The sequence below is a fragment of the Chiloscyllium plagiosum genome, chromosome 22, assembly GCF_004010195.1.
Source record: "Chiloscyllium plagiosum isolate BGI_BamShark_2017 chromosome 22, ASM401019v2, whole genome shotgun sequence".
In the NCBI taxonomy this organism is placed as follows: domain Eukaryota; kingdom Metazoa; phylum Chordata; class Chondrichthyes; order Orectolobiformes; family Hemiscylliidae; genus Chiloscyllium; species Chiloscyllium plagiosum.
Window position 1 is genome coordinate 11,420,034 of NC_057731.1, and position 15,592 is coordinate 11,435,625.

Below are 15,592 nucleotides of genomic sequence, written 5' to 3' on the forward strand. Positions count from 1 at the left end.
TTACATTTAAAGCTTTTTTATTATCCTTCACCATAATTGTTTTACAATACAAATATCACCTTGTGAATACACAAAACTACAGAAAAGAACTTTCTTTCACATAAAATACAGAATGGAGATCATATAATTTGCAATAAAAAACTATTTCTCACGTTGGCAAATAGAGACTTCATTTTCACTTGACTTTTGATTTGGGTGAGACTACATGCATTATTTGCACAAATATAATAAAATTTATAGAAATAGAATATCTTTGTAGCTGATTTACCAACTAATGGGTCAGAGGAGCATGAATACTTTGCTAGTACTTTAACCTCTGTACATAAATTTATTTTTTTTTGCCTTCATGTTATGACTTGATATTTAAGAAAAATGCAAAATCTGTAAAAAGGAAGTTGAAATACAACAGTTAGATTTGCTGTGTTGTACTTCCCATTTATATAATAAAATAATTTACCTGTACAGTTATATATCTAACAGGACATGCCCATAGTTAGTAAATTGAATATTACCATTTTCTTTTATTTTGCACCCAATATCTCAAATTATTCAAGACAGAGTGTGCACAAACATTAACTACAAAACTGAATGCTCACTGTTGAGCTTACATTTTGCAATTCTGCAACAGTTAATTATTAACTCAATACTCAAGGTAATATACATATAGGCTTTTTGAGTTTTCATATACTACATCTGAGACCACCTATTGACCATACAATCAGGACAAGAAAAGGCACTAGAAAAACAAACAATCAGTCAAAATTTCCACTCAGTGCTGATTTCATTCTTGCTATAATGTTTGTGTTGGAGTCCACCATCCCATGCAGATCTCATTTTAAATACTTGAAAAACCATTGTGTAGATTTTTTTGCACTGCCACATTCATTTAACATAAATAACAAGAATGATTACTACAAAACATTTTTGCACTTAAGTTTCTTTTGCCACAATGGTTCCAAAATGCACAAGAATTTGTTTGCAAACAGAACCTAATCGTTATATTCATCAACAGTTTTTTTTTTAATATCTAAACATTGCTAAGAAAATGGCTTTTAAGCCCAGTCTTTGGGGCAAGGATTATTAAAGATGAATTTCTGATTGAAAAAAATACAATTTATCTCAGACATCTTTGCAGACATATGCGAAAGAAAACACTAGCAGACAGGACACAATTGCCACTGATGCAGTTAATATCAAATACAATTAAACGTGATTTTGTGTTTATGGCATATACCAAAGACAAAAAGACAATTAACAAAGGAAGATTATACAGTGCATGTCAATCATTTTTGTTCTCTGTAGTCCTTTGGAAAGATCACAGTGCTGACCAGTTAATTGGAACACTTCAGTAAAAGTGAATGTTGCAGGACATGAATTAGCAGAAAATTCACTATGGCATCAGCTCAACAGGATTTTTCAGCACTTTGCACAGTCCCTTAGATTATCTAGTGTTATGTATCAGTCACTAATCTGCTGTATTTAACTTTTCTCCCAAAGAACTGTGATATGGATGACCAGGAAAGTGGCAAATGATATGTGCGAGGCACAATGCCTTGAACATTGCTTTCCAAAAACCGAAAGAACTTATACCACCACACTTGGGATAGAAAATTAGTCTTGGAGGGTTCCTTTAGTACCTTAAAAAGAAAATAATTTAAATATGTTAGTTAGATCATACTTGTGGGAACAATTTACAAAAATAAAATACTTATACAATCGGGAGTAATATACAAGGGGAGAATGCAGCAATTCAACAAAATTGTCTTATATTGAACAAGCAGTTTACAATCATTTTGCTACAGAAAGCCTTTAAATTCTTTTGACAACAGACTGGAACTTTTAATATTTTTACACCCAGTTAACCATCTTCCCGATCATCTACCAGAATATTTGTGCTTAAAGTCAAAGCAGGGGAGTATTTTTTTGTTAAATTACTTTTTACAGGATCACTAAAGTTCAGATCTTATTTACTAACACTATTTCCTTTCATTCCTAAACCAAGACAATGTTCGATATACACACACATGGAGGATCAAAACTTCTGTAACTCCCAATTATGTTAATCGGTGACCCACTGCTGGGGAACATGACATGGTGGAAGCAAGCAAAAGGGGTCTATTGAAGATCACAGAAGGTCCAGTGTACTTTTAAAAAGAATCTACAGAGGTTCTCATGCAATAGTAATTAGAACACCACCAAATTGAGCATTAACTGCCATGCTAGTCCTCTGTAGAGCAATCCAGACAGTACAATTTCAGTATTCGATTCCTGCAAGATTATTTTCCACAAGCTCCCACCCAATATTCTTTTGAAATTATTTTGCCACTCTAGTAGGAAATGTCTTTAAGGCCATTACCACTTGCTGTCTAAAAAAGACATGTTCTTTTTCATATCCTTCCTGCCCAAAACCTTAAATCAGAGTTCCCTTATTATGTCCCATTCATTAATGGGACAACCTTCTTTGTCTAATTTGGCTAAACCTATTAGCATTATACAAATCTGTCAAATCTCCCTTCATTTCCCTTTGCCTAGGTTTCCCAAGCTGAATTCCCGTTGTAAATGCCTCTCAGGAACTTTCACATACTTCCCAATAGTTTGGCAAGAATCAACATTTTAGTTGTGACAAAGGTTTAATAAAAATTCTCCATCTTTTTAGCCATTGCCCCTATGTATGAAGACTTCAGCTGCTACTTTAATCACTCTCAATATGTCCTGAACCTTCAAAGACCTGTGCACTTCAATTCCTGGTCCCTCCGTCCCTGCAAAATGAGTAATTGCACCATTTAGTCTATTGTTTGTGCCAGGGAAGTAATGGGTGCCTGTTTACTAGAATTCAGCTCCATTCTCTTCAGACTGAAAGGTGAAGGATGGCCAATGTGAGGAGGAATTCAAGCAATAACACCTCCAGAACCACCTCCCAGCATGTGTCAATGTGCAGCAGCAGAATTTAGGGTTAACAAATTAAAAAGGAATCCAATTGCCTCAGCCTAATAGATGCACTGAATTAGTAATTATTTGGCAACAATGAACCAAAATTCCAATCCTTGAGAAAAACAAACATTTAAATCCTCATGGAGCAGGCCAATACACTTGTCTTATTTTTGATTTTTCAAAAGAACATGCTGTGCCTCATTATAACCAAACCATTTTGCAGTAATGAAGAAATGTAGTGATACCTTTCTGTACAGTTAAAAGGAATGGCATTTCAACCCAGCTGAAGAGTTTTATTTTTCTCCCAGAAGGATGAGAGAATAGCAAAAAGCAAACAGGAACTTGTTCTTTATGTATAAAGGAACTGACAGCCTTAATATAACATTGAAAAAAAATTAACCGCTTACATTTGTTGAGTTCAATATAAGCAATTAAATCAGGGAGACGACTAAATGGATAATAGATAATCCTCAAACATGCATTCATTAGATCAAGGTAATCAGGGTCAGCCATTTAAAGATTAGTGCATGATATTCTCACTTTGCTCCAGACACTAGTTTCAAATTCTGATCATCTTGAATAGCTGAATGTTTAAGTTTCCACCAGAGACATCTTACACAGTCATGTAACACACTAGAAGTTGAGGTTATTCATAAGGGAGGTTGAAAGGCAAATGCCATCTTAATTGTGAATCACTGCACTAAATGATATGGTAGACTACAGGGAGAGCAGGCTCACCTGCTCCTGGACTGGATGCCGCTCTATTCTGGACTCTCCACTGCTATTCACATCCCTCCAGGCCATACTCTCTTCTCTCTGGCTCTCACTCTCCCACTTCCCTTCCATGTGTGCAGTTGTCGCAGCATGTGGAAGAGTCAGCACACATTAAAAGTCAAATTTCCCACTGAGGGAGCTAAGGTGACTGATCATGCATGTTATCGGTGGACAAGAGATTTTTTAATTAAAGGATTCTTGATTAGAACATATGTCATCTTACACAAGATGTATTGCATTTATATTGCAAGGTCCAAACCAGGACCTTCTCATTTCTGGTCCATTCAGTTTACAGCTTGCAATATAAATAAAGCAGACCACCCCACAGATTCCATGAAGATGTAAGTAATCCAATTTAGTCAGAGTTGGGATAGAGCCAGATTAAGCCACAGACATACACATTTCAAAGAGGACTTTTTGTTGTATAGATGCAGGAGTTTTTATTTAAATATGTTAACAAACTTTGCTAATATACTGATTTCACAAGGAGGAACTTACTTCTTGGTTGGCCATAGTATGATACCACCAAAAAAGACGTGTAGTAATATAATATGCCACTACTACATCCACAGTGTAGTGGTCATGTGCGAGAAGAATGCAGAAAACCCCAACAATACTGAGAATCCAGCAAGACCAGTGATACCACCACCATCGCTTTGGAGAATCTGAAAGAAAACGGAAATTTATTTCCTAAAATGTCAGTGGTCTAAAATCCAATGAACAGATTTTACTTACACAGTGTCTTCAATGTAATAAAAATTCCCAAAGTCATCTCCCAAAGGAAGCATTATAAAACAAAATGTACCACAGAACCACAGCAGATTAAGACAGATAAGGATAAACGAGGTCAAAGTTAGTAGGTTTTAAGAAGCCTGAAAGGGGGAAAATACGGTATAAAAAGATTTAGGAAGAGAATTCCAGAACTTAAAGAGCTCAGGCAACTTAAGGTGAACCCAAGTTGAAAAATTGAAATAAAGGATGCCCAAGAGACCAAGTACCTGTGAGTACTTTGTATTTAAATACAAAATATGAAGAAATGTAGTTATCAAATGAAGTGATAGAAATATATGCATTATAGCCATTAAACTGTAGGTTCATAAAACGTGAAGACAATACATGAAAAATCTCTGTTGATAATGTGACTATTTATTGTGTGGTATGTATCAAAACATCATTGGGTATCAACATTCCCTGGGGTGGGAGAGTCCAGAACTACAGGACATAGGTTGAGGGTGAAAGGGGAAAGATATAAAAGGGACTTACGGGGCAACTTCTTCAGGCAGAGGGTGGTACGGGTATGGAATGAGCTGCCAGAGGAAGTGGTGGAGGCTGGTACAATTGCAACATTTAAAAGGCATCTGAATGGGTATACAAGTAAGAAGGGTTTAGTGGGATATGAGCCAAGTGCTGGCAAATGGGACTAGATTAGGTTAGGATATCTGGTTGGCTTGGACAAGTTGAACGAAGGGTTTGTTTCTGTGCCGTACTTTGTGCCTCTATGACCAATGTTTTTTACTTCTTGATCTTACATCACCTTATGACAACACCTTCAGTAGTGTTACTGATAGATTAAAATCTAAAGTGCTGATTTGTAATGATCAATTCTTACAGCAGCATAAATGCACCAGCATTTTCCCACTGCTCTATCCGAGTTTAGATTAGTGTGTATACAACCTGTATTCCTGATGAAAGGCTTTTGCCTGAAACGTTGATTTTATTGCTCCTCGGATGCTGCCTGAACTGCTGTGCTTTTCCAGCACCACTCAAAACTAAAGCATCTCAGTCATCGTTTTTACCCACTGCTCTATCAGTACTTTATTTATATTATTGATAAGAAAAATAAAACTCTTTCAAAATACAATATAAATCCTACATAGATACAATATAGACAATTTCTTGCTTCCAACTGCTCGAATTGCCCAGTACTTGGGTCCAAACTTATTAATTCTTCCCAACTCTCCCAAAATCTTTTTCATTGGTTACATAGTTACACAAGATTTTTCTCACACTTCCTCCTTAGTGGATTTGTAACATATCTGTACAACCCGATTTCTAAAACATCCATAAGGGGCCAATCTAGTTAAAGGTGCTTTATACTACTATATTCATTTTGCTGTATATTGCTAAAATATCTTGACATCTCTGTGCACATTAAACACTAATATCCACAAGTGTATCGCTGCTGTATTCCTGGGGCGCCACTTCTACACTTTGGCTCTCCCAGTGCCGCTCCAGTAATTTTAGTACCTTGAACAGTTTGCCTATGCATCGGAGTCTACTCTCTCATATCCCAAGGTATCATAATCCTTCATCTCCTGCTCATTATTTGCAACAAGCTTGGCTCAGTTCATATTTCTCCATTCACTGTTTTTCAAACACTTTCAACTAGGATTTGAAGTCAATCCATGGTTAAAACAATCTATGGTTGGTGAAGCTGTTACAAGTGCTAATTATAAATTCCACGACATTAACATTTTTTCTTCATCAATCTCAACTGGCTTTTAAAATGCCTGTACATTTTATAGTTGTAGAACAGAGACTACATTCTAAGCACTTAATTGTTTAAAGTACTTTGAGATATTTGATGTAAAAACATTGAGAATTTAAAATTTTTATTGCTCTGGTTAAGAAATAACATGTAAAATGTTCCAAGACACTTAAAGTCTTAAATAAATCATTCTTAATAGAAAATCCCTCAACTCATCATCACTGTAACATTTGCCTCTGCCATGGCAACAGTACAGCAATGTGCTTTCCAGGGAAAAAACTCAACTGATTGCCTTTGAATACTGTTTTAAGGGAAGAAATGGAATGTAACTAGAGGAAAGGCAAAATGATGGGGTGATAATATGACAACAATAAGTGTCAAGAGGATCAGCAAGAAAGTCACAATAATTAAGAGAAAGAAGAACAGAAACACAAGAGGCAGAGGGATCTCTCTCAGTGCAAATTGGGACATAGTTATCACTCTGATCTCTTGGTTAGAAAAATTGTCCTATGGATTCCTAGGGAACAAATACTGAACAGATTAATAGGCGAGACAACTTGAACACTGCCCTCCAACTACAACATCCATACTTGGTCTAATAGTGCTCATCATTTGAGTGGCGTGTGTGATTGTGTTTTCCTCCTCTCTGGTCTGGGGTTGAGACTAACAATAATGCTTCCGCTGTGGTCCCTTCTGAATAGAGTCAGAGTCATAGAGGTGTACAGCACGGAAACAGACCCTTTGGTCAAACCTATCCATGCCGACCAGATATCCCAACCCAATCTAGTCCTACCTGCCAGCACCAGGCCCATATCCCTCCAAACCATTCCTATTTATATACCCATCCAAATGCCTCTTAAATGTTGCAATTGTACCAGTCTACACCACTTCCTCTGGCAGCTCATTCCATACACGTACCACTCTGCATGAAAAAGTTGCCCCTTAGGTCTCTTTTATCTCTTTCCCTCTCACCCTAAACCTATGCCCTCTAGTTCTGGACTCTCCGACCCCAGGGAAAAGACTTTGCCTATTTACCCTATCCATGCCCCTCAATTTTGTAAACCTCATTAAAGGTCACCCTTCAGCCTCCGAACGCTCCAGGAAAAACAGCTGCAGCCAGTTCAGCCTCTCCCAAGAGCTCAAATCCTCCAACCCTGGCAACATCCTTGTAAATCTTTTCTGAACCCTTTCAAGTTTCACAACATCTTTCCTATATGCACGCAATATTCCAACAGTGGCCTAACCAATGACCTGTACAGCCGCAACATGACCTCCCAACTCCTGTACTCAATACTCTGACCAATAAAGGTAAGCATACCAAACGCTGCCTTCATTATCCTATCTACCTGCGACTCCACTTTCAAGGAGCTATGAACCTGTACTCCAAGGTCTCTTTGTTCAGCAACACTCCCTAGGACCTTACCATTAAGTGTACAAGTCCTGCTAAGATTTGTTTTCCCAAAATGCAACACCTCTCATTTATCTGAATTAAACTCCATCTGCCACTTCTCAGCCCATTGGCCCATCTGGTCAAGATCCTGTTGTAATCTGAGGTAACCCTCTTCACTGTCCACTGCACCTCCAATTTTGGTGTCATCTGCAAACTTACTAACTGTACCTCTTATGCTCGCATCCAAATCATTTATGTAAATGACAAAAAGTAGAGGACCCAGCACCAATCCTTGTGGCACTCCACTGATCACAGGTCTCCAATCTGAAAAACAACCCTCCACCACCACCCTCTGTCTTCTACCTTTGAGCCAGTTCTGTATCCAAATGGCTAGTTCTCCCTGTATTCCATGAGATCTAACCTTGCTAATCAGTCTTCCATGTGGAACCTTGTCGAACACCTTACTGAAGTCCATAGAACATAATCAAAGCTGGGCTCTTTCACACTGATGTGCATCTATATTGCATCAATTTGTCCACTATTCACAGAGCTATTGGGAGTGCTAAATTATTTAAATTTTTTGGTACACTTATTTGGTACATTTCCTTACATGCATTTCCACAAAAAAAAGTGAAAGTAAAGGAATATTCACATAACTTATAAAGACAGTGGGACCAGAATCTCAAAATGAAACCTCAAATATTAATCAAAGTTGACTTGAGGAAGCAGAAATAAAGGATAACACTAAAGTTCATTTTTCAACAGCACAGGTCAATCAACATGTTACCACCTTGTTAGACTACATTCATACGAAGGTCTTTTAATTGTTTCAAATTCTGCTAAAGTGTGTTTTAAAAAATTAGATTGATGGCAATATTAATAAAACAATGATGGCTTCATGAAAAGTAACATGCACAATCTGAATTTGCATTTCAATGAAAACAGAAGAGTTCAAGGGCTTTTTAAAACAGTCACATTAAATTTCTTTGGCACTGGAGAACATCCAGGAAATGTTAACATACTACAAATATTTGAGAAGGAGTTTTGACAGAAATGAAGCATGGCCGTATATGTAAGTGCACAAAACAAAACTGGTAAGAGAACAAACATTAGAAATGGGAAAAAACAATTATTAGAAGAAATGAGGCTCCGCAATCCAATCTGCATTCAAATGAGCAACTTGTTGGGCAGCCTACACATTTAATTGGAATGTTATGAATGTGGAACTCGTAACACAAGCTACATCATTAATGTCAGATGAGCTAAATTTGAAACGGTCAAAGTTACAAGGTACACTGAGACCACAGGATAAACTACAGTAAATGGAATATTAGGACTGGTGTAATCAAAATCGCTTGTTTTCCCAATAATGGAATTTGTGGCACACTATAGATTTGGTAGCGTGTGTGTGCCAGTGACCCCTGCTCCATATTGTGATATGCTGCACTTGTTCAATGGGCAAAAAGTAACAACAAGAACAAATTGATACCAGCATAAAGATCTTTGCATTCCACAGAGCTGTCTGGCTTTCTACTGTTACAAGCACTTCGAAATCAAGTTTGCACTGAATCTCAATTGCACCATCAAGAAATGCTCTCACTCATCACTAAATGCAGAGTATAGAACCTCCATCATTCCAGCATACCTCAGACATAAGGAAACATGTCAGAATCACTTGAATCTATGGTTTTGGGGAACCTTCAGCACCTTAAAACCACTATCTTGTTGCCCCTCAATTTGGCATGGAGGATCAGTGAACTATCTTGATAAAGTACAAACACGTTCAAAATTTAAAAAGAAAAAAAAATAGTCAACATAATTCTTTTTCAAAAATAAAGGAACTTACACTCTTTGATAAATAAGTAGGTGAGTGTTAACATAACAGTGTGGCCACTGTACAGGTAGTCTCCACACATGGTGTGCGCCCCTGTGATTGACAGCCCACCTCCAGCTATCATCTTCATAATTCTCCTAAACTGTGCTTCCATATCTCCAAACAGCTGCAAAATAAGAAAGAAAAACAAATGTCTTCAATCAAACTGAAATAAAATTACTTGGGCTAATCAAATATTACACACAAAACGTGAAACAACATGGCTCTTGCAATAGCCTGCTTTGAACCACAACAAACTATTTGCACTCTGCTGGGTACAATAACTTTGCTTCAATGAAATGCAAATTTGGAGTGTTTCAAGGGGCATTCTCCAGGATGAGAAACCATTCAGGCTTCGTGATGACGTAGTGATCAACAGTTGCTAATTGATGCTGACTGGTTTGACTCAATCCTTCTCCAAGCACTAAGTACTCCACATCATTGTCTTAACATACAAATTAGGTCAGCATTTAGCCATATACACACGCTCAGACCCATCTCAAAAGGCTGTTTCCTTGCACAGCGCTCGATTACTTTGTCCCCAATTACTGGCCTCAAAGAAATGGCTTTCACGAATTTTGTTGGAATAAACTACATGATGTTTTTCTCTCCTTAGTTTGTAGACTGCAACACAGCAAATATTAAAAAGACACAATGCTATTGTACTTTATTATTTTTCAGACATTTCTCAGATGCACTACGATCCAAAACATCCAAACTACTTAAAATCAAACTAATTTTATATTTCTGGTACTATGGCATCAAGTTGCATACATTTACAATGTAATCAACTTGTTGCTCTTCAGAGCAACAGCAAGTAACACAACACAATCAGAAGGGGAATTAACTGACAAGTGTGGTCATATTTTTGCAACATCCTCTCTCATCACTTCAGATCTAGACAAACCATATCGGTGCGATTAAAGCCTTTACCTAGGTCCTATCATTTGTTCATTTCCGACCATAGAACAGAATGTGTTCCTCAACGTTCCCATTTGCATGGTGCATGAATAGGGGAAATAAGTAGATCTTTGATTTAATAAATAGCTCAAAAGACCAAGTTTAAATTCTACTACCAAAACTGACTTCCATAAATCAGACAATTTGTAAACTGACTTCAGAATAAGAAAGATGACCATGGATGTTACCTAATGCTCTCTAGGGAAGGAAACCAGATCTGGTTTTAGTTGATTAACTCTTGATGCTCTCTAAAATTGCCCAACAAGCTGCACAAGTATGAAAAAAATTAATACTCTAAGCAGCCAATAATCACCTTCTCAGGCAACAAGGTCCTGGCAATAAATAATTGCAGCCTTGGCATGAAAGCAATGTAGAAACTTAAAGAAACTAATGTTCTCAGTATGATTTAATTCCTATTATAGCATTTGCTCATGGATGTTGCTTCTTGCCTGCAATCTCATACCTCATTACCACTTTCTAGGAATCCAAATGATAATGGAGATCACATTCCTTTCAAATGAAGGACAAAGACAAAACTGTGGACGCTGGAAATCAAATAAAAATGTGAAGTGCTGGTGAAGTTCAGAATGTCCAACAGCCCATGTAAAGAGAAAAACGGGGTACACGTTGGGAATCCAGTGACCCTTTGTAGAGTCGGTTCGGATGAAGGATCATTGGACTCTAAATGTTAACCTTACTTTTCTCTCCACATATGCTGCCAGAACTGCTCAGTGTTTCTAGCACATCTGCTTTTCTTTCAAAAATATAGGAAAGATGCTTTTGAATATTTGCACTGATCAAAAATAGTGTGGTTATTTGGTTGATCCTGCTTTTGAGCAAGTTTGTGAGCTGATACGAAGGGTGTTCAATATCCAACACTCAAGCAAATATAGTAGGTTTCTACATGTTGATGTCTTTTAAAATCAATCTGTTCAGATGCATTTCCAAAGCGGGGCGGGGGGGGCACTTGAACCCAAGCCTCCCGGCTCAGATACAAACACTAACCACTGCATCAAAAGAGCTCTAGTTTCTGTACATATGCTGATAACATCCAATTTTACCTTCCTACTTCACACCTCTATTTCAACACTGCTTTGCACAATGTTAACTGTTAAGCTCAGTAGAGGCAAAGGTGAAGCCATCATTTTTGTTTACTGTTGGCTCTTACCATTCCGAGTTTTTAATACCAGCAGCCTTCCCAATTGTCATCTCTGGCGAACTCTTATGGTGTAGCAATTTGAGCTGGCTTCTAAACCCTCAACTTTTTTAAGACAACTATTTTTTTGACTATTGAAACATTCTGTATGTCAGCCTTATATTTTCTGGCTAATATCCTGATTTTCCATTTGTTAATGTGGGCACAACTTTGATGGATCAAAAGTTTTATCCGCTACAAGAGTACATCCTTAATCTTGCACATTTGTTCCTTAGCTGTGGCCAGTGGAATCTGTGCTTCGTCAGTTATACTTTCTTATTAAACTAATGATAATATGTTTCAGAATTATTAGTGCCTTTTGGTCCTTGACCTAGCATCAGGATTCAGAAAGCAATATGTTCGAGTCCGCTTGAACACATTTCCTAGGCTGACACATTAGCTAAGTGCTAAAGGAGTGCTGCATCATTAGCACTGTCACCTGTAAGATAAGATGTTAATGATCTGTCTACCTGATCAACCTTAAAACAAAGAACTGCATATGCTGGAAATCTGAAACAAAACTGTAGTTGCTGGAGAGGTTCACTAGGTCTGGCAGCATATGTTTGAGGAGAAAGTGAGGTCTGCAGATGCTGGAGATCAGAGCTGAAAATGTGTTGCTGGAAAAGCACAGCAGGTCAGGCAGCATCCAGGGAACAGGAGAATTGACGTTTCAGGCATAAGCCCTTCCTGAAGAAGGGCTTATGCCCAAAACGCCGATTCTCCTGTTCCCTGGATGCTGCCTGACCTGCTGCGCTTTTCCAGCAACACATTTTCAGCACTGGCAGCATATGTGGAGAGAAAACAGAGTTGAAGTTTTGAAATGTTACATCTGCTTTCTCTATCTTCACAGATGCTGACAAACTTGCTGAATTTCTCCAGCCATTTGCTTCTGTTGAATAATCTAGCTTTCCCAGTTTTGCCCAATACCAACATAAACAGATCACTAACCCCGTTTGTGGATATATTGATAGCTAGTACGTTTGTCAACAATAGCAGCAAATGCACTGCAAATGATTAAAGAAATATTAAAATCACTAAAGAGATTTCCCTTGAAAATTTAAGTGCTCTCTTCACTATTCTTCACATTGTTAGAAGCCAGAGATTAACAATTGTATCTTGATATAAATCATTCAAAAAAAAAAAACCCAATGACATGTCCAAATGATTACAATATTTCATATGTGGGTAGATCTAATTTTTGCTCCTATAACCTCCAACAGGAAATCCCAAGTGGGAGGAAAGACCAAAGATCAAACACTGAATTCTTCCCATATCCAGTTAAGTCTGGGATTTCTGAGAAATCCAATTTGCTTAAAAACAAAGCCATAAGCTCGAAATGTGTGCATGGTTTTGCAAATGACAACTAAAGCCATACTCCAGTAGCTAGAATAGTAAATATAGTACACATAGAGGAGAAAGTGAGGGCTGCAGATGCTGGTGATCAGAGTCAAAAATTGTGGCGCTGGAAAAGCACAGCAGGTATGACGGCATCTGAGGAGCGGGAAAGTCGAGGTTCCGGGCAAAAGCCCGATATAGGATATTCATTTACACACTGAATTATTCCCTTATACGTTGAGCTGATCAGTAAATACTTGATATGCACTCAAGTGCCATCACACACTAGGTTATAGGATACAATTGCCAAGTAGCTGCTTTTCAGCTGACAGACATGAAGAAATGAAAAGCCTCTTTCTGTGCTGTAAACTTCTTTAATTCTAAATCCATTGGAAGTTCATAAAAATCATTCTGCGCAAGAATCTTCAATTGCTCCGGATGAACTTCCAGGAGTTCATACTCCATTGGCACTCTGCAACAAAACCTGCGCGTCTCCGGATAGATTGGCATCAAACTGACATGAAACCAAACCCACATTTAACCCAAAATCTCTCTTAGTCCTGTTTAGAAACGAAATGAGGAAATGCATGCAAATGCATAAAAATATTTACTTGATCTGTCTGTTTATGACTAACATTCTGGGATAGTGAACTAATAATCGTACTGAAATAGTATTTTCTGGTTGTTTAAGCTAACTTTTTACTGAGTTAATTCATTCCTTCTAGTGCAAACTCAAAATGCTAAAACAGTGATCACATTTAACTTGTACCAATACTCAAAGGTAAAATACATTATAGTCACACAATTCTAAGTGATGGCTGCAAGTTGAGCTTGAACAGTCTGAGCAGTCACAAAGCACCTGAACACACAGCACACAGACAGACATGAATGTGACATAGGACACAGTGCAACTCAATCTGACTGGTGCCTCTTCGTCTGAATTATCCAAAAAGCACTTCACAACTGCTTATAAAGGCAGGTACTGTTTTATTCCAAGAAATAGCTTTAAATTATGGGGTGGTAGGTATAGGACATATGTTAGGGGTAGGTTCTTTACTCAGCAAGTCGTGAGTTCATGGAATGCCCTGCCAGTAGCAGTGGTGGACTCTCCCTCTTTATGGGCATTTAAGCAGGCATTGGATAGGCATATGGAGGATAGTGGGCTAGTGTAGGTTAGGTGGGCTTGGATCGGCGCAACATCGAGGGCCAAAGAGCCTGTACTGCGCTATATTCTTCTATGTTCTATAAATAGTCTGCATCAACAACAGCAGAGAATAATATCCTCAACAACGTAAATGTCAAAATAACTCATTAAAACCTATAAATAATACTTTAACTGTCAATCTCTTAGATTACATGCAATGGATCATTTGTAAAGTCTGTCTTAAATTTTCTGTAATTTTGATTGTGGACTGAAAAGCAAAAAAAAAAACTGCTTTCAAATCCAAGTATTTTTGAGGGATATTTTTGAAACTAACCTGACATTGGTACTATTTACACAGCTATTGATTTAAGCAGTATTGAAAAGGTTTGCAGACTAGGTGCAGCCAATGGAAACATACAGGGAGATTCAGCTGGCAACACATAGCTGATTTGTCTGTGGATTCTCAATGATAAAAGACCTTCAGTCTGACAAGAGATTTGCTCCCATGCAGCTGAACAGCTTTGGGCTGTGAACCAAGGTAGGGACAAACGGACAGATCTTTGCAAGCTCAGGTGCTGTCCATATTCTTGCAGCTAAAAAAAAGGTACACTCAGCCCGAAAAATAATGATTTACTTCAGTAGTTGCTGCGAACTAGACTTTTAATAAGTCAGTGAACCAGTTAACCTGAGCCTCCTGCAAACAAGTGAAAGCATCTAGAAAAAGACTGAGAAACAGCATTCTGATCAGGATATGAATCATCTCAGCAAATCTTATGAACAGGGACTATAGAACTGCCTTCAGAGTCTTCCCCTCTGCCTATAAAGAATTTTAACAGACTTTGATGAAGACTATTGATCATTGTTTATGTTAGAATCTATTTATTTGCAAAAAATTATAATTCTTAAGTACAGAACTTGCTCAATGCTTTGTCAACCTGACACTGAAAGACAAGTAAATTGAGGAATTCTAGGTGCTTCTCAGGATCTTTAACTTCTATGTCGACTCCAGGTACAGTGATAGTGGGCGAGAGCACATCCTTTCAGCCTCTTCCCACCTTTGGGAGGGTGAAAAACCTTGAATGTGGGACAAAATGAACTGAAAGCTAGGACTGGAATAGGAAGACTCTGACGTGGCTAGAAAAATATTTGAAAATATTAATGTTTATAAAGATTCACTGCTAGTGGGAGAAAGAATCCTTGCATGTGCTTAATTTGACTGTCACAGAGAGCAGGAATGATAAAGTAATTTTGAGGCTAACAGACAGTTACTTGTAAAAGGCTCAATGCCAGGAATAAAAACAAAGTGCTGGAAAAACTCAGCAGTCTAGCAGCATATGTGGCAAGAGAGACAGAGCTAATATTCGGAGTCTGATGAGAATATTTTTCAGAGCTCAACACAAAGATTCTAGCTACTTACAATCAATTTAATCTTGGTGCTAAGAAAGCTTTTAAAAGTCACTTGACAATTGTGGATCTGTTAAGGGAAATCGCAGGTTGGAGGC

At 37.8% G+C, this 15,592-nt stretch overlaps 1 protein-coding gene across 4 annotated transcripts in view; it reads right to left on the reverse strand.

The window, feature by feature from the left end:
• sgms1b (sphingomyelin synthase 1b) overlaps positions 1–15,592 on the reverse strand; it is a 70,443-nt gene continuing 54,851 nt past the window's right edge. For 3 of the 4 annotated variants that reach the window (XM_043712389.1, XM_043712387.1, XM_043712388.1), the window contains 4 exons: positions 9,430–9,583; positions 4,204–4,370; positions 3,670–3,807; positions 1–1,637 (listed from right to left, as the gene is read on the reverse strand). In XM_043712389.1, coding sequence (XP_043568324.1) covers positions 1,452–1,637; positions 3,670–3,807; positions 4,204–4,370; positions 9,430–9,583 — 645 coding nt within the window. In that variant the 3' untranslated portion in view covers positions 1–1,451. The remainder of the gene's footprint in view (positions 1,638–3,669; positions 3,808–4,203; positions 4,371–9,429; positions 9,584–15,592) is intronic. The other variant, XM_043712390.1, reaches the window with a different exon arrangement.